Raw genomic sequence first — 27,604 nt, 5'->3', positions numbered from 1 at the left:
TGGGCGAGTCTGTTTCTGGTGACTCCCTCCCGCCGCGCTTAGGCCTGCTCCCGAAGCCAGCAGGACCGCGGCGCAGAAAGGCAGTCTAGTCCCTGGCCCACCTCCATGTTGGTGGTGACCTGAGCGGAAGCCTAAGTGGGATGCGGCTGACGCGGAAGCGTCTCTGCTCGATTTTTATCGCCGTGTACTGCCTCTTCTCGCTCTACGCCGCCTACCACGTCTTCTTCGGGCGCCGCCGCCGGACGCCGGACGTGCCTTTGCGGGGCCTCAGGAAGGGGGTTGTCCCGGTGCGGGAGAGGCGCGGCCGAGGTAGGATACCGGACCGCGGCCTCTCTTCTCGGCTGCGCGCCGGGTCGCGGGGCTGAGGGATGGTAGGGGCCGGGATAGCCGAGCCACGCTGCCACCAATCCGGCTCTCGGGTCCAGGATGGCTCCGGGGCGCACTTCTCCCCTTCCAGCTCTCGGTAGCCACCCCAGGCCTCGGGAAATCTCACATGCTGTCGCCACTCCCCACCCCTGGGGCTAACAGGTGCACACACTTTTAAAAACACATCTTGAATATCCAAGACGTTGTCACAAAATGCCAGATTCTCTGGAATGCCGCTGGCTTAAAGACATCTATTCCCATATTGAAACAAAAGAAAGTGAAAAATGAAGTCGCTCAATCGTGTCCGACTCTTTGCGACCCCATGGACTGTAGCCTACCACGGTCCTCCGTCCATGGGATTTTCCAGGCAAGAGTACTGGAGTGGGTTGCCATTTCCTTCTCCAGAGAATCTACCTGACCCTGGAGTGGGTTGCCATTTCCTTCCCGACCCTGGAGTGGGTTGCCATTTCCTTTTCCAGAGAATCTTCCCGACCCAGGGATCGAACCCCAATCTCCCTCATTGTAGGCAGACGCGTTACCGTCTGAGCCACCAGAGAAGCCTATTGAAACAAAGAGCCTTCTCTAATCCTGCGGTGACTTCGGAAGACTAGAGTGTTTTATCTCCAAGTTTTGATCCCTTTTTTGTATTTTGTTGACCCATGTCAGGTTCGGACTCAGGCTTATTTCTTTCTTTCAGAATTTTGCACAATAGTATCTGAAACTGTTGGACACTTTTCATGTTGAAGTCAAGTTTTATGTATAGTTTGCGTAACGTATATACAATCTATATAGAATTGGCAAAAGTTAAGCTTTAATAATACATATTACTGTACCCAGTTATTTTAGAAGGCTTTTTTGGGGAGCCTAACATTTTGTTAACATTTTATTTCAAGTTCTTTTGGGGTAATGGTTCAATCAAAATTAAGTTCTGATTTCCTTTTTAAAATTTTTATTGTGTGTTTAACCTGTTCAAATTCTCTTGCTTAATCTCTTTGAAAAATTGAAGTTAGGATGCAGGTAAAACTCCCTGACTTTCCAGGTGGCTGAGTGGTGAAGGATCCACCTGCCAATGCAGGAGATGTGGGTTGGAACCCTGAATAGGAAAGATCCCCTAGAGAAAAAAAAAGTAGCAGCCACTACAGTATTCTCACCTGGAAAATGCATGGACAGAGAAGCCTGGCAGGCTATAGTCCATGGGGATGCAAAAGAGTCGTACACTACTTAGCGACTAAACAACAACATCTAATTTAAATGGCTTGAATTTATCTATAACTGATGCTCTGCCTTATTGATAACACTTGGTACTCTTTTTATAACACAGAACAATCTACTTTGAGAAGTGAAGAATGGAATCCTTGGGAAGAAGATGAAAAAAAAGAACAACAACACAGACTTAAAACTAGCCTTCAGATAGTAAATAAGTCCACAAAAGAGAAAAAACTCTTCCATGTACAAATCTGGGGCAAAGCTGCCATTGGTAAGTTAATGTTTAAAGCTAAGATATGTAAAAGCATCATATAAAAGCACTATTAATACATTTAAAGTCCATTTCATCATTTGTTAAGATACATACTACATTTTTTTCACTTTTTTTCAGTATACCATTTCTATTTTTATTAGACAACATCTGTGTAAACACACACAAACATATGCATGTGCACCTGTCTTTAGCAGAGCACAGCTTTATCTGTAGACACAAAGAGCAGGTTGTGTGAACATCATTATATTAAAATGCCTATGTCAGCTGAATTTTCATGGAACTATGTGTTTATTAGACACTTGATGCAGAGTGTAAGATGTGGCCTCTGACCTTAATGGCCAAACAAGTTTAGGAAACATTGAACTAAACAAAGTTAAACAAGGTTCTTTGTTGCAGAAACTTTGTCAGAGGTTTTAATATGCCAGTGTTCATCATGAATGCCTCAGAAAGGGATATAGTATGTAGTTGATTAAACTTGGTTGCCCACTAAAGCAATTTTGCTCTGAGTATCATGAGAGTATAGTGTTCCAAATTATACAATATGCTCAATTAGAGAAAATGGCAACCCACTTCAGTACTCTTGCCTGGAGAATCCCATGGAGGGAGGAGCCTGGTAGGCTACAGTCCATGGGGTCTCAAAGAGTTGGACACAACTGAGCGACTTCACTCACTCACTCACTCACCCACCCTCAATGACAAAAGAGTCAGAAAGAACTTAGTCAATTAGAAGTGAGTTTTTTGGCCATTAAACATGCGTTAAATTTATATACAGTAAGGGATATGGATAAAAGGTACCAGGTGAAAGGAAAGTAAACAGAATAGTAGTACCTGACCCATAATGTTTCATAAATTCATAAACATTTGCATACATATATACTGCCTTGAAAATTACTGATCTCTAAAGTTCAAGTACCCAGACCCAGACCTCTAATCATCAAGTTCTAGCAATTTTTTTCTCTATTAGAACCTGTCATATTAATTTGTTTCTTTAAATTTGCACTTCCTCATTCTAGTCTTTAATTAAATATACTTCTTAACAGTTTTCATTATTCTAGACTTTTCTGATTTCAATCTAATAGGTACAAACTGGTCAGATGAGATTTATCAAGCATTGCATTCATCAGCCTGTTCCCCAGGCACAGTCATAGGATACCAGTTACAGAAATTCCCATTCAAAAGGGAGAAAATGGAAGAAGAATGGAGTCACAGGTTTAAGCATCTTTGATATCCAACCACGCAGACTCCATTAGGTTTCAAGCCCTGGGAGTGAGTAATCTATGGCTCAAATGTTCTTTCTGGATTTTTCAGCTCCGTGCTTGAGAAGTCATCGTTCCATTTTCAGGAAGGTTAGCATGTGTTTGCAGCTCAGTAGCTTTATCAGCCTGTTTCCTGCTGTTAGGATTTTCCAATAAGCTTGTTTCATTTCAACTCTCTCTCTGTCCCTTTTAGTCCAAGTTGGCAGTGTTTCTATTAATATAACGTTCTCAAGAACCATGTCAGTCTCCCATATGTATGACATAAAGATTCGCTTTATTAGACAAGAGTTCCTCCACAGGTGTTTCCTGGATAACCCCATCTCTATTTCTAGCTTCTGCTGATAATGGCTAAGAAAATTCACAAATCAACACCTAATACTAAAAACAAAACAAAACAAACCCCTCTACGTGATTGAATATTCTGACCAGACATTAGCAAAAGGATGTCAGCTACATCTTTAGTCTTCCATTTTCAGGAAGGTTAGCATGCTTTCTTGACAGTGAATCCCCTAATTTTTCCTCTCTTTTGCAATCTGAAGAGGCTAAGAATTTTCAAAATCATCAAGTCATGATTCCTTTTTGCTTAATGTTTTTCTAAGTCTCTCTTTTCAACTCATATCTTATTGTAATCAGCGAGAAGAAATGAGGCCACAGCTACAACACTTTACTTAGAAATTTCTTCAACTAACTATCCAAGTTTATCATTTACAAGTTCTGCTTTGCACATAAGTGCAGGAAACAATTCAGCTGAACTTTCTACTTCTGTTTATAACAAGGATCTTCTTTACTCCAAACTCTAATAACATGTTCCTCACTTCCTTTGAGCCCTCATCAACAGCACTTTTAATGTGCCTATTTCTTCTAAAAATCGGTTTATGATGATTTTGATATTCTCTAAAATGATACAAGTTTTTTCCTACTGTTCTCCTAACTTTCTCCCGAGTTTTCACCAGCTGAGTCACTAACATCCATATTTCTACCTACAGTCTGTTTAAGTCAGTCTAATCTAAGTGTTTTTTAATCATTGTTCTCAAAATTTTTTCAACCTTTCCCCATTACCCAATTCCAAAGCCACTTCCAGATTTTTAAGTATTTGTTACAGCAGCACCCCATTTCTATAGCTACATAATATGTAGTTTCCTTTAGCTGCTATAACCAATTACCAAAAAGTTAGTGGCTTAAAACATATTTTTTATTTAAATTTAATTATTTTTAATTGGAAGATAATTGCTTTACAATGTTGTATTGATTTCTGGTGTACAACAGTGTGAACCAGCCATAAGTATACATATAGCCCTCCCTCTTGAACCTCTCCCACCCCACCCTCCATCCCACCCCTTTAGGTCATCACAGAGCACCAGGCTGAGCTCCCTGTGTTATATAGCAACTTCCCACTAGCTATTTATTTTACACATTGAAATGTATATGTTTCAGTGCCGCTCTTTCAATTTACCCCACTCTCTCCTTCCCCTGCTGTGTCCACAAGTCAGGAGACCACCTGCAGTGCAGGAGACTGCCTGCAATGCAGGAGACCTGGGTTCTGCCCCTGGGTTGGGAAGATCCCCTGGAGAAGGAAATGGCAACCCACTTTGGTATACTTGCCTGGGAAATCCCATGGATAAACAAGCCTGGCAGGCTACAGTCCATGGTGCTAAGAGTTGGACACAACTTAGCAACTAAACCACCAGCCACTACCATGGCTGAGCAACATTCCATTGTATATAAAAACAACATATATTTTTTAATCTATAATTATAAGTTTCAAGTGTACTACATAATGATTTGATATAGGTGTATATTGTGAAAGGATCAATACAGTAAGTCTAGTGAACATCCATCACCTCACATAGTTAAAACTTTTTTCTTGTGATGTGAACTTTATGATCTACTCTCTTAGCAACTTTCAAATATGCAAATACAGCATTATTAACTTTGGTCACCATTAATTTATTATATTATGTTTCTGAAGGCAGAAATCTAAAGTGTGCCTCGGGCTATTCCATTTGGATGCTCTAGAGAAGCATCTGTTTCCTTGCTTTTTACTGCCTTCTAGTAACTGCTTTCATTCCTTGACCCATAGCCCCACCTCTTCCTGACTTCTCCTTCTTCCTCAAACCTCTTTCCCTCATTTTGACACTCCTGGCTCCCTCTCCTGAGGATCCTTGTGATTATATAGGACCCACCCAGAACAGACTGGTTCAAAATTGGGAAAGGAGTATGTCAAAGCTGTATATTGTCACCTTGCTTATTTAGCTTATATGTAGAGTACATCATGTGAAATGCTAGGCTGGCTGAATCATAAGTGGAATCAAGATTGCCAGGAGAAATATCAAGAACCTCAGATATGCAGATGATACCACTCTAATGGCAGAAAGCAAAGGAATTAAGGAGTCTCTTGATGAAGGTGAAAGAGGAGAGTGAAAAGGCTAACTTAAAACTTATTCAGAAAACTAAGATCATGGCATCTGGTCCCGTCACTTCATGGCAAATAGATGGAGAAAAAGTGAAAACAGTGGCAGATTTTATTTTCTTGGACTCCAAAATCACTATGGACAGTGACCACAGCCACAAAATTAAAAGATGCTTGCTCATTAGAAGAAAAGCTACGACAAACCTCAGTTCAGTTCAGTCACTCAGTCTGCAACTCCATGGACTGCAGCATGCCAAGCTTCCCTGTCCATCACCAACTTCCAGAGCTTGCTCAAACTCATGTCCATTGAGTCGATGATGCCAACCATCTCATCCTCTATTGTCCCCTTCTCCTCCTGCCTTCCATCTTTCCCAGCATCAGGGTCTTTTCAAATGAGTCAGTTCTTCTCATCGGGTGACCAAAGTATTAGAGTTTCAGCTTCAACATCAGTCTTTCCAATGAATATTCAGGACTGATTTCCTTTAGGATGGACTGGTTGGATCTCCTTGCAGTCCAAGGGACTCTCGAGTCTTCTCCAACACCACACTTCAAAAGCATCACTTCTTTGGTGCTCAGCTTTCTTGTAGTCCAACTCTCACATCCATACATGACTACTGGAAAAACCGTAGCTTTGACTAGATGGACTTTTGTTGCCAAAATAATGTCTGCTTTTTAATATACTGTCTAGCTTTTCTTCCAAGGAGCAAGTGTCTTTTAATTTCATGGCTGCAGTCACCATCTGCAGTGATTTTGGAGCCCCCCAAAATAAAATCTCTTGTGGTTTCCATTGTTTCCCCAACTATTTGCCGTGAAGTGATGGGCCTAGAGAACGTATTAAAAGCTAAGCGCTGAAGAATTGATGCTTTTAAACTGTGATTCTAGAGAAGATCTTGAGAGTCCCTTGCACAGCAAGGATATCAAATCAGTCAATCTTAAAGAAATCAACCCTGAATACTCTTTGGAAGGACTGACGCTGAAGCTGAAACTCCAGTACTTTGGCCACCTGATGTGAAGAGCCAACTCATTGGAACAGACCCTGATGCTGGGAAAGATTGAGGGCAGGAGGAAATGGGGGCGACAGAGGATAAGATGATAGGATGGCATCATCAACTAAACGGACATGAGTTTGAGCAGACTCTGGGAGATAGTGAAGGACAGGGAAGACTGGCGTGCCACAGTCCATGGGGTCACAAAGAGTCGGACATGACTTAAGGATTGAACAACAGCAACAACACCCAGATAATCCAGCACTGAACAACATCAACACCTAGATAATCCAGCATAATCTCTACACCTTAGCATCCTTATCTTAATCACATTTAGAAAGCCTCTTTTGCTTTCTAAAGGTAATGTATTTACAGGTCCTAGAGATTTCATCTTTGGCCATCTTGGGTTGGGAGAAAACATTACTAAACCTACTGTATTTGGAAAGCTTTATCTGATTAGCCTAGTCTTTTAACATGGGTTTTTTGTACATGTCTTTTAGTGTGATGAGAATGTAACAAAACACATCTTCCAATGTAACTTTTTAGTTACATTTAGGTAACTGGGCTCCCCAATTACCTCATCGTCTCCAGACCTCATCATCTCCAGAATACCTTATTGTGTGACACTGCTCTCCTCTACTCTCAGAGCTTTCATATAGATGAAATCATAATAAAACATAGGGGCTGGCCTAAAGAGATAGGATGCAGTGGCATTTGTCTGCAGACGGCATCATGTAGTGAAGGATGTGTGCTCAATTGGGAAGGAGGTAATATCTCCTTGATATACTGAATGTATATGCATACATGAGACCCTCTGGTTCTATTTGGCATAAGATGGTAAATCCATCCCCAGCTTGTTAGAGTATAGAAACAGTTCTAATCTAAGGTAACTTATACTGTAATATAACACATTTCAGGATAAGATAGGTAGTCCAATGATAGGGGTTTCTCAAATTTAGAATCATAGAGTTTATTATCTTTAGTATATCCCACATTTGCCACATTTTACACTGACAACATCTGAGTTAGTCTCTTGTACATTAGCTGCCATATTGATGATTTTGAGCCCAAAGAGGAATAGAATCTGATTTCTGATCAAATAATATGAAAGAGCAGAACATAAAGTCATCTCACACAATAGAGTAAACCAGATGGTAAATGCTTTCATTTTTTGTTTTTTTAATTATCAGGTTTGTATCTCTGGGAGCACATTTTCGAAGGTTTACTTGAACCCACTGATGTGACTGCTCAGTGGAGAGAAGGAAATTCAGTTGTTGGAAGAACACATTACAGGTATTAACTGTGCAGTATTAACCTTTGATACGGTGCTGTACAATGTTTTATATCAATACCAGAAGAAAACTCAGAGGAAAATATGTTCATAGAAAATATTTCCACTTTAACTTGTGAAGAATGGAGAATCTCATGAATATATATTTGTAGTTATAGCTTACCTTAAACATTTTCTTATAAAATTGGATATTACAAAATTCTGCTTTTTTTGGAATTCTGTATATGTTTTATTTTAATCAAAACATTTCTGATTATATGGAAAAGTCCATGCTCTAAATTTTGTAACATTTGGTTATTAATAAATATTTAACATTCTATCTTGGGGGAATGATACATAAACAAGGTTTTTATTTTTCTCTTTCATGTAATAGAGTCACATATTTTTATAATACTCACATGGTAGCTAAAGCTACTGCTATTAGTTCTGAAATTTTTATCCATTAAAACATTTCATATATGAGTTCTATCATGATTTGATAGTATAGATTACCATTTTACTGCAATATTCAGAAATCTTTTTTTAGATTGAATAAAACCAATGTATTATGAAGATTTTTTTTGCATTCTTATTTTTATAACTGTGATTGCATATTTTCTGAAGGTTTTTAAACAGCATTAAGAATTTTATTTAGAAAAATTGTGGCAATGAAATAATATTGTTTTCTATTAGATTTTGCCTTCCAATTGAAATAAAAACCAAAAATAATTATTTTAAATGCTTATTTCATTTAACAGTTATATTATTCAGGGGGAAAAAATGTGAACTAACAATTATGGCTTTCATTAGGATTCTATTTATTTCCCACAGAGATTAAGAGGAAAGGCTATGGTTAATATGATGCTGGAAAAGATTGAGGGCAGGAGGAGAAGGGGACGACAGAGGATGAGATGGTTGGATGGCATCACCGACTCGATGGATATGGGTTTGGGTGGACTCTGGGAGTTGGTGATGGACAGGGAGGCCTGGCGTGCTGCAGTTAATGGGGTAGCAAAGAGTCGGACGCGACTGAACTGAACTGAATATGAGTTTCATTTGAATTTTCTTTTAATTCTTTATTTACTGTATACTCACTTGGAAATCAATTTCATTGCATGTATCTTTTCAAAGAAATCATTCTTGAAAAGCAAACAGACTTTTAAATCATCATTGGTAATGATTATTTTTCCTTTTATCTCCAGGCTCATAGATGGGATTATAGATGTAATCCAACTGAAGAGTTTATACATAATTCTAAACTAAAATTGTTGGATTCAGGTGTCTGAAAGTAGATGTGTGTTTTACATATAAATCTAACGTTTTGCTGTTTTAAATGTAAGCATATGTTATGAGTATTAGTCTAATAGATCTACCTACAACATATAGAATTTCCAAAAGAATTATTTAAAATTTATTGAGAAGTTAACATACAGTGTTATTATATTGATAGCAAAGATTTTGAGCAAATAGTCTTAACTCCAAAAAGAAAAACTCACTTCCTGTTTCCTTCTGAAATACTTACCTGAGATTTTATATTATGATTAAATATCAACACTATTTCCTTTTAGATTTCAAGAGAACTGTGTATTCAGGGAAGTTCACTGTTATAGCTGATTTTTGTAAACAAGTTACTAAAGGTTTGCTGCTGCTAAGTTGCTTCAGTCGTGTCCGACTCCATGCAACCCCAAAGACGGCAGCCCACGAGGCACCCCCGTCCCTGGGATTCTCCAGGCAAGAACACTGGAGTGGGTTGCCATTTCCTTCTCCAGTGCATGAAAGTGAAAAGTGAAAATGAAGTCGCTCAGTCGTGTCCGACTCTTAGCGACCCCATGGACTGTGGCCTCCGTCCATGGGATTTTCCAGGCAAGAGTGCTGGAGTGGGGTGCCATTGCCTTCTTCTACTAAAGGTTTAGGCTCATGGAAAGTAGCATATATAATTTATCCAAAATTAATAATCTTCTATTAAATTGCAGTTTTGAGTTGAATCAGGCTTCATGGGTACTAACTAAAATGTTTTGACACATTTGTTTTTTACTTTCCCCAAAGTTGGAAGTAGTGGCTCATCTTGAAGATACAGAAAGAGTTTCTGAATACTATCAAGATCCTTTAAATAAGCAAAAATACATTCTATTTAAACCTTTAAGTTTGCAAAGAATTTATATTATTTAATTTTAATTTCACAACAGTTCTGAGGCAGAAAATAAAAAGGATATCATCAGTGTTCCAGGGTAAATCAGGCTCCTGAATGCTTATTCTTAACAATTCATAGGCCCAAGTGATGTAATCCAAGGTACCAGGTAAATAATTCAGAATGGAAATACAGCTATCAGACAGTCCCTGTGCCTTTATTGGCCTGACCAGCTCCTTACTTCCTTAAAGGCAGGCTATAAGTGATACCTAAATATTTGGGAGTTGTTTGATTAAATATGGAATTAAATGTGCAATATAGCTATATGTAGCACTTCATGTTTCAGAAGGAAAGAAATGAAATGACTCCGTGTTCACCACTGAGTCCATACCATATATAGTCTGTGCTGAGGATGTGAGTAGTTGAACACATGTGGGGCAGACTGAACCTGTGATTCAGCCTGGTGAAGTCCTGTCATCTCTGGACAGGGTAGCAGTGTGACTGAGTTATGGGCACAGACTCCAGAGCCAGAATATCTGAGTTCCAGTTCCAGCTTTACCTCTCATTAGTTGTCTGACCTTGGGCAAATTTCTTAACATCTCTGTGCCTGGATTTCCTTGAATTTAAAATAAGGCAAATAATAGTTTCTATTTTACAGTATTCTTTTGAAAATCAAAAGCATAATAGGTATATGGTGCTTAGACTAGTATCAGGCACATAGTAGTCACTGTAAAAGTCTTGTTACTAGTTTTATTATATTTACTCTACTTAAATAGGTATTGCACCATCTCTGTATCTTTCAGTTCTCCTTTTTCTATGTTTCCATCATTGTCTATTATCTCTCCATCACATGGCTTCCCAACAAGCACCTTATTGATACATTTTTATGTTAATGTGTTCAGTTATGTTACAAGCTAGCATGGAACCCATTCATCTCTTGAGGAAACTTTGCCTGTCTCTACTCACATCCATCATATGTTGTTCATTTATAGTTTAATTTCATAGGGAAACTTATTTTTAATTTCTTAGGAGGAATCTTCTATTCATCATGGCATTTGCTTTATTCCCAGAAGACTGCCTTCAGAATTCTGTAATGTCCCTGTGCAGGCATTATCATAAGATATATAAATGCCTACCCATTTGATAAAACAAAAGTTAGATGCTAAGTTGCTTAATTCATTATTGTCTAAATTCAATTATGGTATTTTCAGTGAGCATCTGATCCTTATGAAAAAGGTCAACGTTCTTTAAATATCATGATAGAATAAAATATGTCTGATCCTATTTTTAGAATTTCCAGGTATTACTATTATAAGGAGTTAATGAACTCACTATTCATTACAATGAGTGAAAGCATTTATAGATAATATTAATGGTTATACTATATTTAAGTCATATACTGGATCATAGATCAATACAGATCTCAAATAAACTTTTCATTGGTAACCAAAGATACTATAGTTAATTTTTCATAATGCTCATTCTCCCTCTCCAGCCAGACTAATAAGAGGGTGGGAGTGTTTCAGCATAAACATTGAATTAGGAAGGCATGGAGTCATGGCAGTGATACTGGCCGTGAGAATGGGGTGAATTGCAGCAGCTATTCAAAAGTAAGGGCCATTCATGAATTCAGCATACCTATTTTATAAAACTGAATTTTCTAAAACTGTCAGTCAAAAACGATGTAAAATCAATGGCTGAGAGCTATGTGGATGGTTTAGTTTGTGTACTTATTATTGATCAAGGCATTTGCCAGTCTCTTGGCTGGCAAATTATTAATCTTATCAGTAACTCACTTAATATAATAACATACAGCATTTTTTCGGTAGCACTTACTGAATTTAGGAAAAATGAAACTATTTACACTGGATTCTAAAAAATATGTTTTGCTCACGTTCAGCTTAGAATTCAATATTCAGATTATTTCTCTGGACTATCTAAGTATCAAAAGTACTTATTGGGAGCAAAGTTTTTAACTGAATCTAGGAGAAGGCAATGGAGAAGGAAATGGCAACCCACTCCAGTGTTCTTGCCTGGAGAATCCCAGGGACGGGGGAGCCTGGTGGGCTGCTGTCTATGGGGTCACACAGAGTCGGACACGACTGAAGCGACTTAGCAGCAGCAGCAGCAGCAGGAGAAGGCAATGGCACCCCACTCCAGTACTCTTGCCTGGAAAATTCCATGGACGGAGGAGCCTGGTAGGCTGCAGTCCTTGGGGTCGCTAAGAGTCGGACATGACTGAGCGACTTCACTTTCACTTTTCACTTTCATGCTCTGGAGAAGGAAATGGCAACCCACTCCAGTGTTCTTGCCTGGAGAATCCCAGGGACGGGGGAGCCTGGTGGGCTGCCGTCTCTGGGGTCACACAGGTCGGACACAACTGAAGTGACTTAGCAGCAGCAGCAGAAAAAGTACAAATATTGAAGAATAGAAGTTCTGACTATTAAATATATGCTAAGAAATCTAGAAGAGGAAGTCACTGTTTCAAAATTCCATGTATAGCTCCATAAATATGTTCATTTTTCAGTTAATGGATATTTATGACTGATGCATGATTCGTAACTTTAGGAAACAAAAACACAATGTTTCATCATGAGTAAATATACTATAATATCTTATACATATGCCTGAGCATGCATGCATGCACACTGAATGCTCAGTCTTTTCAGTCGTGTCTGACTCTTTGTGACTCTATGGACTGTAGCCCGCCAGGCTCCTCTGTCCATGGGCTTCTTCAGGAAGAATACTGGAGGGGGTTGCCAAACCCCCTCCTGCAGGGGATCTTCCCAACCCAGGGATTGAACCCACGTCTCCTTCGACTCCTACATTGCAGGTGGATTCTTTGGCGCTGAGCCACTGGGGAAGCCCACATATGGCATACTGTATAGCTGGAAATTTATTACTAAATTGAATTTTGTAATATGATTCATATTTTAAATGCAGTAGGATAACTTAAATAAATCGGTAGAGCAAAATAACTCTCTTAAAGAGAATTACGGCTTACTTATTCGACGTTTACTGAGTTGCCTGCTAGTTGGTTCACACTAGGTTCTGAAGATCTCAAAATGAATAAAATACTTTTCCCTCAGGGAGTTCACACACTAGAGGCTGAGATAAATACATTAATAACTTTGAATCTGTATACAGAGCATAATGATAAAGACGTGTATACTCCTTAGTTGTTAGGGAAATATAGAGGGAGGGTCACTAAGTCACTGTAAGTAGAGTTGGGGGTATGGCATCTATCAAGAAAGGCTTCCTAGAGGAGGTGATAGCTGAGCTGAGTCTTAAAAGATTAGTAGAATTTAGAAAGGCACCAAGAGGAGTGATTATATTCCCAGCAGAGGCAGTATCAGAACTGATACACAGCTTGGTTTGTGCACAAAATTTCAGGCCATTCAGAACCCCCAGAACATGAAGGTGGAGTAGAGTAGCTGATATTGGAAGTGGAGGGCAAGGGCCAGATCATGGCGGGCCTTGTAATGTGCCACATTAAAGCTCTTGGACTTTGTTCTTGTTCAGTGAAAAGCAGTTGAGGATGATTAAGCTAGATAGTGTGGTATTGTCATACGTTTTTGGTGTTGATGTCTCTAGTAGCTGTGTGGAAAAATGATTTGAAGGAGACAACTGAAATCAGGTAGGCCACAACTTTGCATTAGAAAACTCTTAAGTATCCTGCTGAGATATAAATAAGGGATGAAATTGGGAAGTGGTATTCTGACAGAGTCAGGAATTTGAGAAACTTAGGGGCAAAACTATCAGAATTTAAGGATTATTAGATGAGAGCAAGAATCAAATGTGACAGTTCCCTGGTTGCTAGCTTGCATGACAAGATAGCTAGTATGCATTCAACATAGAAAGTACAGGAAGAATAAAAGCAGATTTTCCACTCTTCTCTAGCCCACTACTCAGCACCAGCCTAACCCCCTTTTTCACAGCAGGCAAACCTGCCTATTTCCTCAAGAATACCCATAACTGTCGCCCTTAACTAGCTCCTCTAACATTTATGTACATGATCTCTAAGTGATCCCTCACCTAACCTTCTCTTTTTCTTAGCTCACAGACGGTGAGGTGATTCCCTAGCTCAGTATTAACTTCATCTACCTGTGCATCCTTTCTACATACTGCAAGACCTTGCTCCATTGGTTACTTCCTTGCTCGCCTCATCTTCAGCCTTTCATTTATTACTTTCTTGCCTTCTCCTCCACACTTTCAGAAGAGTTGTCTGTGCTTACTGTCCCCACTTACTTTTATTGTAAATTTATTTACGTATGCTGTTGCTGCTGCTGCTGCTGCTAAGTCGCTTCAGTCGTGTCCGACTCTGTGCGACCCCATAGACGGCAGCTCACCAAGCTCCCCCGTCCCTGGGATTCTCCAGGCAAGAACACTGGAGTGGGTTGCCATTTCCTTCTCTAATGCATGAAAGTGAAAAGTGAAAAGTGAAAGTGAAGTCGCTCAGTCATGTCCAACTCTTAGCAACCCCAAGGACCACAGCCTACCAGGCTCCTCCGTCCATGGGATTTTCCAGGCAAGAGTACTGGAGTGGGGTGCCATTGCCTTCTCCGTGTTTTAAGTATAGTTGATTTATAATGTTGTATTAATTTCAGTATAGCAGAGTGATTCAGTTAAACACACACACAGACATTCATACACAGACATTCTTTTTCATACTCTTTTTCCATTTGGGTTTATCACAGGATGTTCAATATAGTTCCTTGTTGTTTATCCATTCTATATATAATTGTTTACATCTGCTAACTCAGACTTCCAATCCATCTTCCCTACTCCCCGTCCCCCTTGGCAACCACAAGTCTGCTCTCTATGCCTGTGATTCTGTTTCATGGATAGATTCATTTGTGTCATATGTTAGATTCCACATGTAAATGATATCATATGGGTTTTGTCTTTTTATGACTTGGTTCACTTGGTATGATAATGTCTAGGTCCACCCATATAGCTGCAAATGGCATTGTTTCCTTCTTTTTTACGGCCGAGTAGTATTCCATTGTGTATATATAGCACATCTTTATCCATTCATCTGTCAGTGAGCATTTAGGCTGCTTCTACATCTTGGCTGCTGTGAATAGCGCTACCATGGACATAGGAGTCCTTGTATCTTTTTGAATTACAGTTTTATTTGAATATATGCTCAGAAGTGAGATTGCTAGATCATATGGCAACTCTATTTTTAACTCTATTTTTAGTTTTTTGAGGAACTTTCATACTGCTTTCCATAGTGGCTCTACCAACTTACGTTCCCACCAACAGTGAAGGGAGGCTCCCTTTTCTCCACACCCTCTTCAGCATTTGTTAATTTGTAGACTTTTTAATGGTGGCCGTTCTGACTTTTATGAATTTTGAGTTGCACTTCTCCTCACTGAACTTCTTACTGTCCCCTTACTTCTCATTCACGTCTCAACTCATTGCAGTTTGACTAGCACACCTCCCAACACACACATACACATAACTATCTGAATCGTAAGGGAATTTTTTTTTACCCCTAAAGTTTCTTTATCTAAATCCATGTTTCCCAAATTATGTACTAAAGTACCCTGGGGCACCACAAAATATTATTAATATTTGTGGGAATGACAGTTACACTTCACATCTGTCAAACACCATGCAAATTACTAGTTTGAGGTAGTTCACATTTCAACATTAGATCACCCTGCATCCACTTCAGAGATGTTACGCGTTTGTGGAGCTGAGTTTCTCATGATTGCTGTGATCAAATCGAGGTACCACTCAGAAATCGAAGTGGAATAAGCAGTGACTGAGGCAGTGTCCTCTCTGATTCCAAGGTTTGAGAAGTTGTGTAGTGCTCCGTAGGTACACACATCCCATTATTAAGCATGTGTAGTTAGTTAAGAGCAAAGAGTCAGATACGGCTGAGTGACTGAACTGAACTGAAATAGGAATATTACTTTTTTCTTCCGTGTATGCATGTTATTTTTTAAGTGGCTTCTAAGCTCTTGGACAGAAATACTTAACAAGTTATTTGAATCTAACAATTTAAAAAACATTGCTCATGAACCATTACTCATTATTTTTGGTTTGGTAGATACTATGAAAAAATTACCAAAACACTGAAAGTTTCCTGGGAACCAAAAAAATTGGGGACCTTCTGATCTATACCTTGACTCCGCAGCATTGACCCCAGGGCTTTCACCTTTACTTGAACATGGCCTCGAGGTCTGGAAAACCAGTTGGTCAGCGCGTGAGGGGTGACATGCCTGCTTGCTGGAATTTGAGAGCCTCCTACAAAAAGGGAGCTGTAGAGACTACACAATGGGTCAGATGTGCCCTGAACAAATCATGCTTTTGTTAATTTGCATGGATCAATAAAATCAGAAGTATTCCTCCCTATCCCTTCATTTTGGGATCTTCACTGCATCATTCGGGATCTTTCACTGTGGCATGTGGGCTGTTAGTTCCTTGACCAGGGATCAGACCTGCATCCCCTCTGTTGCAAGATGGATTCTTAACCACTGGACCACCAGGGAAGTCCCCCTGCCTATAACTTTTGTGGTTTAGTCACTAAATTGTGTCTGACTCTTTGCAACCCCATGGACTGTAGCCCTCCAGGCTGCTCTGTGCATGGAATTCTCCAGGCAAGAATACTGGAGTGGATTGCCATTTCCTTCTCCAGCTTATAGCTTTAAAGGAGACAGAAATGTTCATGTGCTACCAATAATAACTATTTTAAATTTACCATAACTATCCTCATCATCTCTAAAGTGCTTTCTAGCCCCTCAGACTCTGCAGAGTCTCCTAAATGACTAAATGATCACTGAATCATTTGGCATCTTCCTGTCCAAGGCAAATTCAAAAAACACAGTTTTGTTCCCATAGCTTATCATCACTGTAGAACAATGTCATAAAAATCACACAGTACATAAACAAAATATAAATACATATTTATACTAATTTGAGCTAACATACTAATTTGAGCTAACCATAGTGTCTTGGGAAAAATTCAAGCTCTCAAGTTAGATCTTGATTCAAATCTCAATGCTGCCATCACAGGCTGTGTAACTTCAGCCTTATTTCCCAAATGCAAAATGGGGGCCTAATGTCCTCTGCAGAGTTGCTGTAGAGGTTAAAGGAGAACCTGTGCAGAGTGCCTATGTACCATGTATATAAAAGGCATTTAATAAATGTTAGTTTTTTATCCCAAACAATAATAAGCAATAAAAGCAGGATTTCAACATATTTGTACTAAATATTTAAAGACTCTAGCAAGTTATTAAAAAATGGTTGAGCAGGTTGCAAAGAATCCAGGACCATCTACTTTTACCATAGGTTAAATGGTACTTTTTATATTTAATACATATTCATTTAAAATATTTCAGTGGTACTGGTTGTTCAAAGCAGCACATGATATGAAAATGGGAGTTATGAAATGTATCTACTCCTTTTATGATATTTTTAAATACTTTAAAGAATAGGGAGTTTTACAATAGATTCCCATTTCTCCACCACCTGGAACCAGGTGGCACAGTGGTAAAGAATCCAGTGCAGGAGACAATAGAGATACATTTTCAATCCCTGGATAGGAAAGATCCCCTGAAGAAGGAAATGGCAACCCTCTCCAGTATTCCTGCCTGGAAGATTCCATGGACAGAGGAGCCTAGCGGACTCCAGTCTATGGGTCACAGAGTTGGACACGACAGCACACCCACACACAGAACGAACAGGTTCTGGCTCTCGGTCATATTTGCTTCAGATATATAACTTTCCTCTTAAAAGAATTAAATATTTCCAATAAAGGCATTACATGCTCTCTTCATATTGTTCCTCATGTCCTTTCCTCTTCCTTCCTCCTCAGTCACTATCGTGAAATGGTTATATATCTTCCCATTCAAATTTTTATATTTACACTTTTACTAGATATATAAGCATAAATTTTTTTCCTGTGGTATTTTCAAATTTGCATATAATTAATCTGTCTACAACCAAAACTTCCCATTAATCTACATCTCTGTCCCACCATCCAAACTTGTTCAAAAAAAGTATTATAGAAATTGTTTCTAGGAAGTATATGGATTAAGTCTCATTGTATATTTTACATAAAATGACATAGAACTTCTGGTACCAAACGATTTTGTTCTCTTCTTGTTTGTCTCTTGTTTTTCTTTTGTTTTTAACAGCTTCATCACTGGTCCGGCTGTGGTCCCAGGGTACTTCTCTGTTGATGTGAACAATGTGGTCCTGGTTCTAAATGGAAGAGAAAAGGCGAAGGTCTTTTATGCCACCCAGTGGTTACTTTATGCACAGAATTTAGTGCAAACTCAAAAACTCCAGCATCTTGCTGTTGTTTTGCTAGGAAATGAACATTGTAATAATGAATGGATAAACCAATTCCTCAAAAGAAATGGAGGCTCTGTGGAACGACTTTTCATAATATATGACAGCCCCTGGATTAATGACATGGATGTTTTTCAGTGGCCTTTAGGAGTAGCAACGTAAGTACAAATTATTTTTACATGTTTCTAGGCTCTAAGACCTGAATCTCTGTACCAGGAGGATTGTGTTTTAGATTTGTGATAAATGTAGTTCTTCTGAGCTCCTTGAGGCCATGTGCCACCTTTTCTATGGGCAGAAATGTGGTTTGGCCTCATGCTTTGGTAATAATAGTTGATATTTTTAGGGTATTTTAGACTTTGATGAGGAGACCAGATAAGTTACATTTTTGTATTTTAGAACCCCAAGGCATAGTAAATTTTCAAATTGATCAGTAGTGCCTTAAAGAGATATTTAGCAGTGGATGGCAGAGAGACAGATTTTCTAAAAACAATTATAGAATCTCTTCATCTATATCTATATAACTATTATATAGATACTTAGTTTTCCTAAATCCCTACTTTAGATCAAGTATTACATCAAGAGCACCCTGACCCTTCGGTTTGGGAGGATTATAATATACTCAGATCTGACACTGAGATTGGTTGAGTTTGCACAGATCTCTTGCATGTGCTCAGTCATGTCTGACACTTTGCAACTCCCTGTACTGTATCCCACCAGGCTCCTGTGTCCATGGAATTTTCCAGGCAAGAATACTAGAGTGGGTTGCCATTCCTACTCCAGGGGAATCTTCCTGACCCAGGGATCAAACACACATCTCTAGAACCTCCTGCATTGGCAGGCGAATTCTTTACCACTTCCCCACCTTGGAAGCCCTCTCCCCCAAATTAATTTATATATTATTTTGGGGTCTTTTTGTCTATCTTGTTGTTGTTGTTTAGTCACTAAATTGTGTCTGACTCTTTTGTGACCCCATTTACTGTAGCCTACCAGACTTCTCTGTCTGTAGGATTTCCCAGGCAAGAAGACTGGAATGGGTTCCATTTCCTTCTCCAGGCTATATTCCCAAATTAGGGATTGAACTCACGTCTCCTGCATTGGCAGGAAGATTCTTTACCACTGAGCTACCAGTCTATCTTTCTATTAAAAGGAAGGTTAGTTAAATAATATGTAATATATATGAGGCCTTTCTTTAAAATTGGAAACTTATTTTTTTAATCATTCTGTTAATACAGGGCCTTTGAGTAACAATAAGTTGACTTCAAGTTGCCACTAGTACATAAACTTCCTGATAGCAGGGATTTTTGTCTCCTTTTTGCACTACTTTATCTGTAGAGCCTAAAACAGTACATACACAGATTAGGCACTCAACAAATATATGTCAAATGGATGAATTATGAAATAGCTAACTAATGTGGTACTTGAATCAGATATTCATTTTCTATTATTTTATCACGGGTTACAAGATGTGACCTTTGACTGTCACCAGGGAAGCACATTGACAAAACATAGTCTCTGGCCTTCCATGTCCAGATTCTGACTCAACAGGTTTAGGGTAGGGAAGAAGCAGACAAAAGGTTTGCTAGGTATAGCCAGGTTTAAGATGCTCTGAAAAATCTAGCCTTTGAGTAGAATGTTTGAAATAAAATAATTATTTCTTTATAGTGTACTACATCACCTATTCATACAGTATAGGAGGGAAACTCATCATAATTCTGGTACTGTTGGACAAATATCTTTCTTATAGACCAGTGGTTCTCAACCAGGTGCAGTTTTGCCCTCCCCCTAGGAGACATTTGGCAATGTCTGGAGATACATTTGATTGTTACAAGTGGAGAGAGGAGGCGATACTGGCATCTGGTGAATAGAGGCCAGGGGTGCTGTTCAATATCTTACAGTATAGAGGATAGCCTCCACAGCGAAGAATTATCCCGCCCAAAGGGCAGTAATGCTGAGATTGAGGAAGCCATTATAGCCCTAACTGTTACGTTAAGCTTTGCTCTTACGTGAAGGTTGTAGTTCAGGCACGTAATTTGTTGCCTCTTATTCCCAAATGCCCGTAAGAATGAGCCGATTGCAACAGGCCTCTTCTGTGTGGGATATAAGATTTTGGGTTTTTTAAAAAATCTACTTGAAAAGCTTTTGGAATTGGAATTCTTTGTTATAGCAATAAAAAGAAACAAAATAGTGTCATTTGCAGAGACATGAATGATCTAGAGACTGTCATATGGAGTGAAGTCAGAAAGAGAAAAACAAATATCATATAATATTGCTTATATGAGGAACCTAGAAACATAGTACAGATGAACTTACTTGCAAAGCAGAAATAGAGACACAGATGTAGAGAACAGACATATGGGTAACTTATGGATATGAAGGGGGAAGGAGGGGTAGGATGAATGGAAGATTAGGATTGACATATATTCACTGTATAAAATAGATAACTAATGGGACCCTAACGTGCAGCACAGGGAACTCTACTCAGTACTTTGTGGTGACCTAAATAGGAAGGAAGACTTATGTATTCGTATGGCTGATTCACTTTGCTGTACAACAGAAACTAACAAAACATTGTAAAGCAACTATACTCCAATAATTTTTTTAAAAAATCATGATTATTACGAATGTAGAAGATTCTTTATACTTTGAAGATCTTAAGTTCTTCCTGTCTTATAACTTCAGATCAGTAATAGAAGTTGAATATAAAAAAGCAAAGCATTTTAGGTGCATAATTTCTGTAGCAACCTTGTAAAGGATGTCAAAGTGAGAATGTTTTTTTTAAGTGAGTAGATTCAGGAACTTTTCCAAAGTAAGCATGGAAAATTTAACTTGAGATTTAAAGAATCTTATTTTAAATCTCTCTTTTCTACATCATCATGCTACCTAAGATGTTAGATTATGCAAATTTTGCTAATCCTCTTGTCATATATTAACTCACATGTACTTACTCTTACAGATACAGGAATTTTCCTGTGGTGGAGGTGAACTGGTCAATGCTACATAATGAAAGGCCATACTTGTGTAATTTTGTAGGAACCGTTTATGAAAATTCATCCAGACAAGCACTAATGAAAATTTTGAAACAGGATGGGAATGATAAGCTTTGTTGGGTTTCAGCAAGAGAACAGTAAGTTCTATGTTTACTTGATTCATCCAGCATGTTTCCAATCTGTGAAACATGTTTCCAGGCTTTATGTGACCCTACAGATTTCCACAGACATTTTTAACTCCATTAATACCAGTCTTTCCCCAGAAGATATATTAATAATTAAAGCTGTGATGAAACAGTGTTGTATACATTAAAAATAGAGAGCATCTCCCATTGGTAACTGTCATATGCACATGTCAATTGTTAGGTTTCCTCAATAATATTTGTTAGTCAGACTTGAACACAGGAGATTGTGGATGACAATAAGAATCTTAGGTTCATCTCTGAGATGTTCAGCAAACCAGTTCAGTGTTCCAAGACTGGCATGCCGTATGCCTCACAGCTTCAGGAACCTGGCATCACCCTGAGGACAGAGGCCATTCTTTGAACCCCGAGATCTAACATAGGACCTTGCATAAAGTAGGCCAGGACAAGTGGGGAATGGATGGATGGATGGATGGATTTAATAGGGTTAACTTTCTTCCATCTTTTACATGGTAATCATGAAACAGGTGTTCGTGGACTGAAGGAAGAAATTTGGAGATCACTTATTTTATTTTCGGAGAAGGCAATGGCACCCCACTCCAGTACTCTTGCCTGGAAAATTCCATGGACGGAGGAGCCTAGTAGGCTGAAGTCCATGGGGTCACTAGGAGTCGGACATGACTAAGCGACTTCCCTTTCACTTTTCACTTTCATGCATTGGAGAAGGAAATGGCAACCCACTCCAATGTTCTTGCCTGGAGAATCCCAGGGACGGGGGAGCCTGGTGGGCTGCCGTCTGGGTCACACAGAGTTGGACACGACTGAAGCAACTTAGCAGCAGTAGCAGTATTTTATTTTTAAATAAACAGAGTTTCATGTAAAGCAGTGTCATCAGAGAAGTAATGCCTTTTAAAAAAATGTCCTTTTACATCTAGAAATACATTAATTGGAGCAGATACTGTATTCTAGAAAACATGACTCTACTACAACCAAGAATACTCTACCCAGTAAAGTTCTCATTCAGATTTGATGGAGTGATCAAAAGTTTTACTGAGAAGCAAAAGCTAAAAGAGTATAGCACCACCAAACCAGCCTTAAATGTTAAAAGAGCTTCTCTAGGTGAGAAAAGAAAAGGCCACAAGAAAGAAGCAACTTACAAAGTGAAAAAGTAAAGACAAACGTACAGTGAAGGTGGGAAACCATCCACACATGAAGCCAGTAGGGACAAAAGAAAAAAGTAGTAAAGTCATCTATATCCATAATAAGCATTTAAGGGATATACAAAACAATTAGATGCAAAATATGATATCAAAAACAGTAATTATGAGGGGAGAAGAGTACAAATGCAGGGGTTTTAAAATTCATTTGAAGGTAAGAGATCAGCAACTTAAAGTGATAGAAAAAGGTGGTTCTTTGAAAAGATAAACCCAAATGTATAAACCTTTAACAAGACTCTTAAAGAAAAAAAAAAAAAAAACGAAGAGCACCCAAATCAATAAAATCAGAAATGAAAAAGAAAAAGTTACAGCCAATATTACAAAAATACAAGGGATCATAAGAGACTACTATGTACAACTATATGCAAATACAATGGACAACCTAGGGGACGTGGACAAATTCTTAGAAAGGTAGAATCTCCCAAAACTGAACCAGAAAGAAACAGAAAATATGAACAAACTGATTACCAATAATGAAATTAAATCAGTAATTTAAACACTTCCAACAAACAAGTCCAGCACCAGATGGCTTCACAGGTAAATTCTACCAAACATTTAAGGAAGAGTTGACATCTGTCCTCAAACTATTTTTTAAAAATTGCAGAGGAAAAAACACTTTCAAACTCATTCTACAAGGCTATCATCACCCTATGTGATACACCACATTAGCAAAGTGAAGAATAAAAACCATATGATCTTCTCCATAGACACAGAAAAAACTTTTGATAACGTTCAACATTCATTTATGATAAAAACTCTCCAGGAAGTGGGCATAGAGGGAACTTGCCTCAACATAATAAAGGCCATATACAACAAAACAGGAACAAGACAAGATGCCCACGCTCACCGCTTTTATTCAGCACAGTTTCAGAAGTCTTGGCCACAGCAATCAGAGAAGAAAAAGAAATGGAATCCAGATTGGAAAGGAAGAAGGAAAACTGTCACTGTTTTCAGATGACGTGATACTATACACAGAAAATCCTAAAGACACCACCAGAAAACTACTAGAGCTCATCAGTGAGTTTGGTAAAGTTGCAGGACACAGAATTAGCATATAGAAATTGGTTACATTTCTGTATACTAACAATTAGTGTACTATCAGGAAGAGAAGTTACCATCTTATCAAATAAACTACCTAGGAATAAACCTACCTAAGAAGGGAAAAGACCTATGCTCAGAAAGCTATAAAACACTGATGAAAGAAATTGAAGACAACATAAACAGATGGAAAGATAAATCTTGTTCATCTTGTTCTCACAATAAAAGAATACTATTAAGGTGACCATACTACCCAAGGCAATCTATGGATTCAAGGCAATCCCTATCAAAATACCAATGGCATTTTTCACAGAATTAGAACAAATCATTTTAAATTGTTTGGAAACACAAAAACCCCAAATAGCCAAAGAAAAAAAAATCTTAAGAAAGAAGAATGATTTGGAGGAATCATGCTCCCTAACTTCAGACTGCACTACAAAACTACAGTCATCAATACAGTGTGATACTGGCACAAAACAGACACGAAGATCAGTGGAGCAGAGTACAGAGCTCAGATATAAATCCACACACTATGGTCAATTAAGCTGTGACAAAGGAGGCGAGAATATACAATGGAGAAAAGACAGTTTCTTCAGTAAGTGATGCTGGGAAAATTGGACAGGTGCATGTAAAAGAATGAAGTTAGAACATTCTCTAACACAATATAAAAAAATAAACTCAAAATGGATTAAAGACCTAAATATAAAGAACAGATACTATAAAACTAGAAGAAAACATAGGTAGAATTCTCTTTGACATAAATAACAGCAATTTTTTTTTCAGATCTGTTTTCTAAAGCAAAGAAAACAAAAATAAGCAAATTAAACTTAAACTTTATTTTAAATTTTAAATTTTGTTTAAATTAAATAAACAAATTAAACTTAAGTTTACCTAATTAAACTTAAAAGCTTTTGCACAGCAAAGGAAACCATCAATAAAACAACAACAACAACAAAACCTAACAGGTTAATATCATATATATATATATAAATAGCTCATCCAACTCAACACCAAAGAAAGCAAATGGCCAAGTTAAAAAAATGGGCAGAAGAACTAAAAAGACATTTTTCCAAAGAGGAAATGCAGATGGCCAACAGGCACATGAAAGTACGCTTAACATGGATACATCAGGGAAATGCAAATCAATGCCACATGTGTGAGGAACAAGGGACACTGTGCCTGGAGTGGAAGGAGTGAGGGGAAAATATGAAAGTTGATTGTACAAACAGGCTTACTCTTGATATTCCTTTACTACCATTGAACCAGGAGGTAGAGTAGCAGTCCTCCTTGCTTCTCATTGCTGCTTCCAGACCTCTTTCCCTTTTCCCTCCCTAAAACAATATCAGTTTTGAATCTCATACCAGCAGACGAAAGTATTCACTACTCTTTCTCTTTGAAATCATAATGGAGAGAAATAAATTGGGAGATTGACTTATACACCCTACTATGAATAAAATAGATAACTAATAAGAGTCTACTATATAGCACACAGAACTCTACCCAGTACTCTATAATGACCTATATGAGAAAAGAATCTAAAAAAGAGTGGATATATGTTTATGTATAAATGACTTATTGCCATATAGCAGAAATTAACATTGTAAATCAACAATATTCCAATAAAAATTAATTTTAAAAAATAGCTCCTTTATAAAGAAATCATATAAACCTTGGGTTTATCTCCTTAATTCTTTAGGAGTCTAGTTCCTGATACACTCTCATTCTCTCCGACATTTCTCCAGCCTCATTCTTAGTGATCCCCAAATCCACATAGATGGTCTTTGCATAGCCTTGGTCCTGCACTTCCTTTACTTCCTCTCCTCCAGTGATTTGGGTCTCCACTTCGGTCATTCACTGTCATGGTCATTTTCTAGACCTCATGATTACACATACTGCATGATCTCAAGTTCCAGCAATTCTCTCTGTAACCATCTTTTTCTGACATTCCCACTCATTCCCTGTAATAATCTGATTTCAGCAATTTAGCTGGGACTTACACGTCCTTGTTCCTACTACCTTTCCGTTGTCCTTCACTCACCTAATCTTTACTTTCTTATTGACCCCACTTATACTTCGTAATCAATCATGACTGCATATACATTCAGCTTCTTCGTTTCTTAATCTGGCAAATCCTAACTGGTTAAATCCAGCTCTGTTGCCTGCTCCATACCTCCACCTGTGCAGCCACACTTGGAGAAAGGTGCTGACTGATCTCACTTGAAATATCTGACCTTGAATGTCTGGCAGTCATCCATTTCTGTTTTCCATGTGTTCTCCCCTCTTTCCTGGAAGACCGTTTCATACCCTCTTTTCTCTACCCAGCTGCTCTTACCTTATAACCCTATTGTTTATTTCCCTGAGAAAATAGGAGAAAACATCTAGCTTTCTCTCAGTTTCTACCCTTGCCCCATACAGTCTGTTCTCAACACAGTAGCCAAACTGATTTTGCTCAAACACAGATGAGGTCAGTTACCCCTCTGATCGAAACTGTGTGATAGGGTACTCTGACTCCATTTTCTGCACCTCTCCCTTTCAGCCACCCAGGCTTCCTTGCTGTCCCTTGAAAATGCCAGGCATGTACCATCTCGTGGCCTTTATGCCTGCTCTACTTTCTGTTCTCTCCCCAGATACCTGCGTGGTTTGCTCCCTCATCTCTGGCTGCACATTCGGTTGCCCCTGAGTGAGACGCTCCCTGATCACCTATTTACACTTGCAGTACTACCCTACCAGAAACTCCCTCCTCACTTCTGTGCTCTGGTTTTCCACACAGTGCTTAACACCTTCTAAATAATTGGCTTGACCTGGTTACTATCCGTCTCCACCACTTGAACTGAGATATAAGCTCCATAAGGGCAGGAATTTGGAGGGTGAGGTAGAGAGAGAAGACCTAGCACTCACAAAATTTTGGCTGGTACAACATTCATTCAGAAACTGTATAATCACTAGATTTTAAGTGTACAACTGCAAACTTCTCAAATTCTTAACTATTTTCAAGAAATCTGTTTGGGCAAGACTTGACTCATCTTTTCTGCCTGCCATCTCTATAGTGTGTTTACCATTTCCTGTAACCAACATTAAAAGATAAAATATTTTCTTCCACAAAGATATGCTTAGTAAAGTGAAAACTACAGTTATTTTTCTGATTTTCTAGGTGGCAGCCTCAAGAAACAAATGAAAGCCTTAAGAATTATCAAGATGCTCTGCTTCAGAGTGATCTCACCTTGTGCCCAGCAGGAGTAAACACGGAGTGTTACAGAATATATGAGGCTTGCTCCTATGGCTCTGTTCCTGTGGTGGAAGATGTAATGACAGCTGGCAGCTGTGGAAATTCATCTGTGTACCTTAATGCTCCTCTGCAGTTGCTCAAGTCCATGAACGCTCCTTTCATCTTTATTAAGAACTGGAAGGAACTTCCTGCTATCTTAGAAAAAGAGAAGACTATAAATTTAGAGGAAAAGATTCAAAGAAGAAAAAGATTACTTCACTGGTATCAACACTTCAAAACAGAGCTAAAAATGAGGTTTACTAATATTTTAGAAAGTTCATTTTTAAAGAACAATAAAAATTAACTGTAATTCATTGTTTTCAAGCCAAGGTCTGTGTTTTTAAATCATTTCTAATGCTGTGTGTATGTGTATGTGTATTTAGAAATGTTCTTTAAGGTACCCAGTAGACTCTAGATTATGTCTGTAGTATTGACCAAGTACAGCCTTACTGGACCACTCCTGAAAATAAAGTTAAAATAGACTCATTTGTACAAAGTTGAGTGATTCAACATTTATCAACTCTTCTCACTCGATAAATCTGCTCAAGGAAAGCAGCATGGTTTCGTGGAGAGACTGGGCTGTGGAGTCAGACCAAGCCTGGGTTAGAACCTCACTGCTGCACCTACTGTCTGGGGACCTTGGGCCAGCCACCTCATTGTTCCTTTCCATGTAGAACGGAGATGATGGTACCTCATAGAGCTGATTGTAAATATGAAACGAAATAATATATAAAGGACTCAACAATTGAAA

At 38.5% G+C, this 27,604-nt stretch overlaps 1 protein-coding gene across 2 annotated transcripts; it reads left to right on the top strand.

Annotated features, from left to right (window-relative positions):
* Window positions 1–27,604, top strand: TMEM5 (transmembrane protein 5). 2 transcript variants are annotated; one of them, XM_010841595.1, is made up of 6 exons: window positions 1–309; window positions 1,688–1,843; window positions 7,689–7,791; window positions 18,047–18,361; window positions 21,157–21,327; window positions 26,740–27,604. In XM_010841595.1, exons 1-6 carry the CDS (start codon window positions 141–143, stop codon window positions 27,155–27,157), a joined length of 1,332 nt encoding a protein of 443 aa, XP_010839897.1. In that variant the 5' UTR covers window positions 1–140; the 3' UTR covers window positions 27,158–27,604. The 2 variants fall into 2 exon arrangements, with proteins under 2 accessions (XP_010839897.1, XP_010839898.1); XM_010841596.1 differs by lacking the exon at window positions 21,157–21,327 and having other exon boundaries at window positions 2–309.

This window comes from Bison bison, unplaced genomic scaffold (genome assembly GCF_000754665.1).
Source record: "Bison bison bison isolate TAMUID 2011002044 unplaced genomic scaffold, Bison_UMD1.0 scf7180017864163, whole genome shotgun sequence".
NCBI lineage: Eukaryota > Metazoa > Chordata > Mammalia > Artiodactyla > Bovidae > Bison > Bison bison.
Note: the sequence above shows the minus strand (reverse complement) of the source record. Positions and strands in the feature narration are given on the sequence as shown.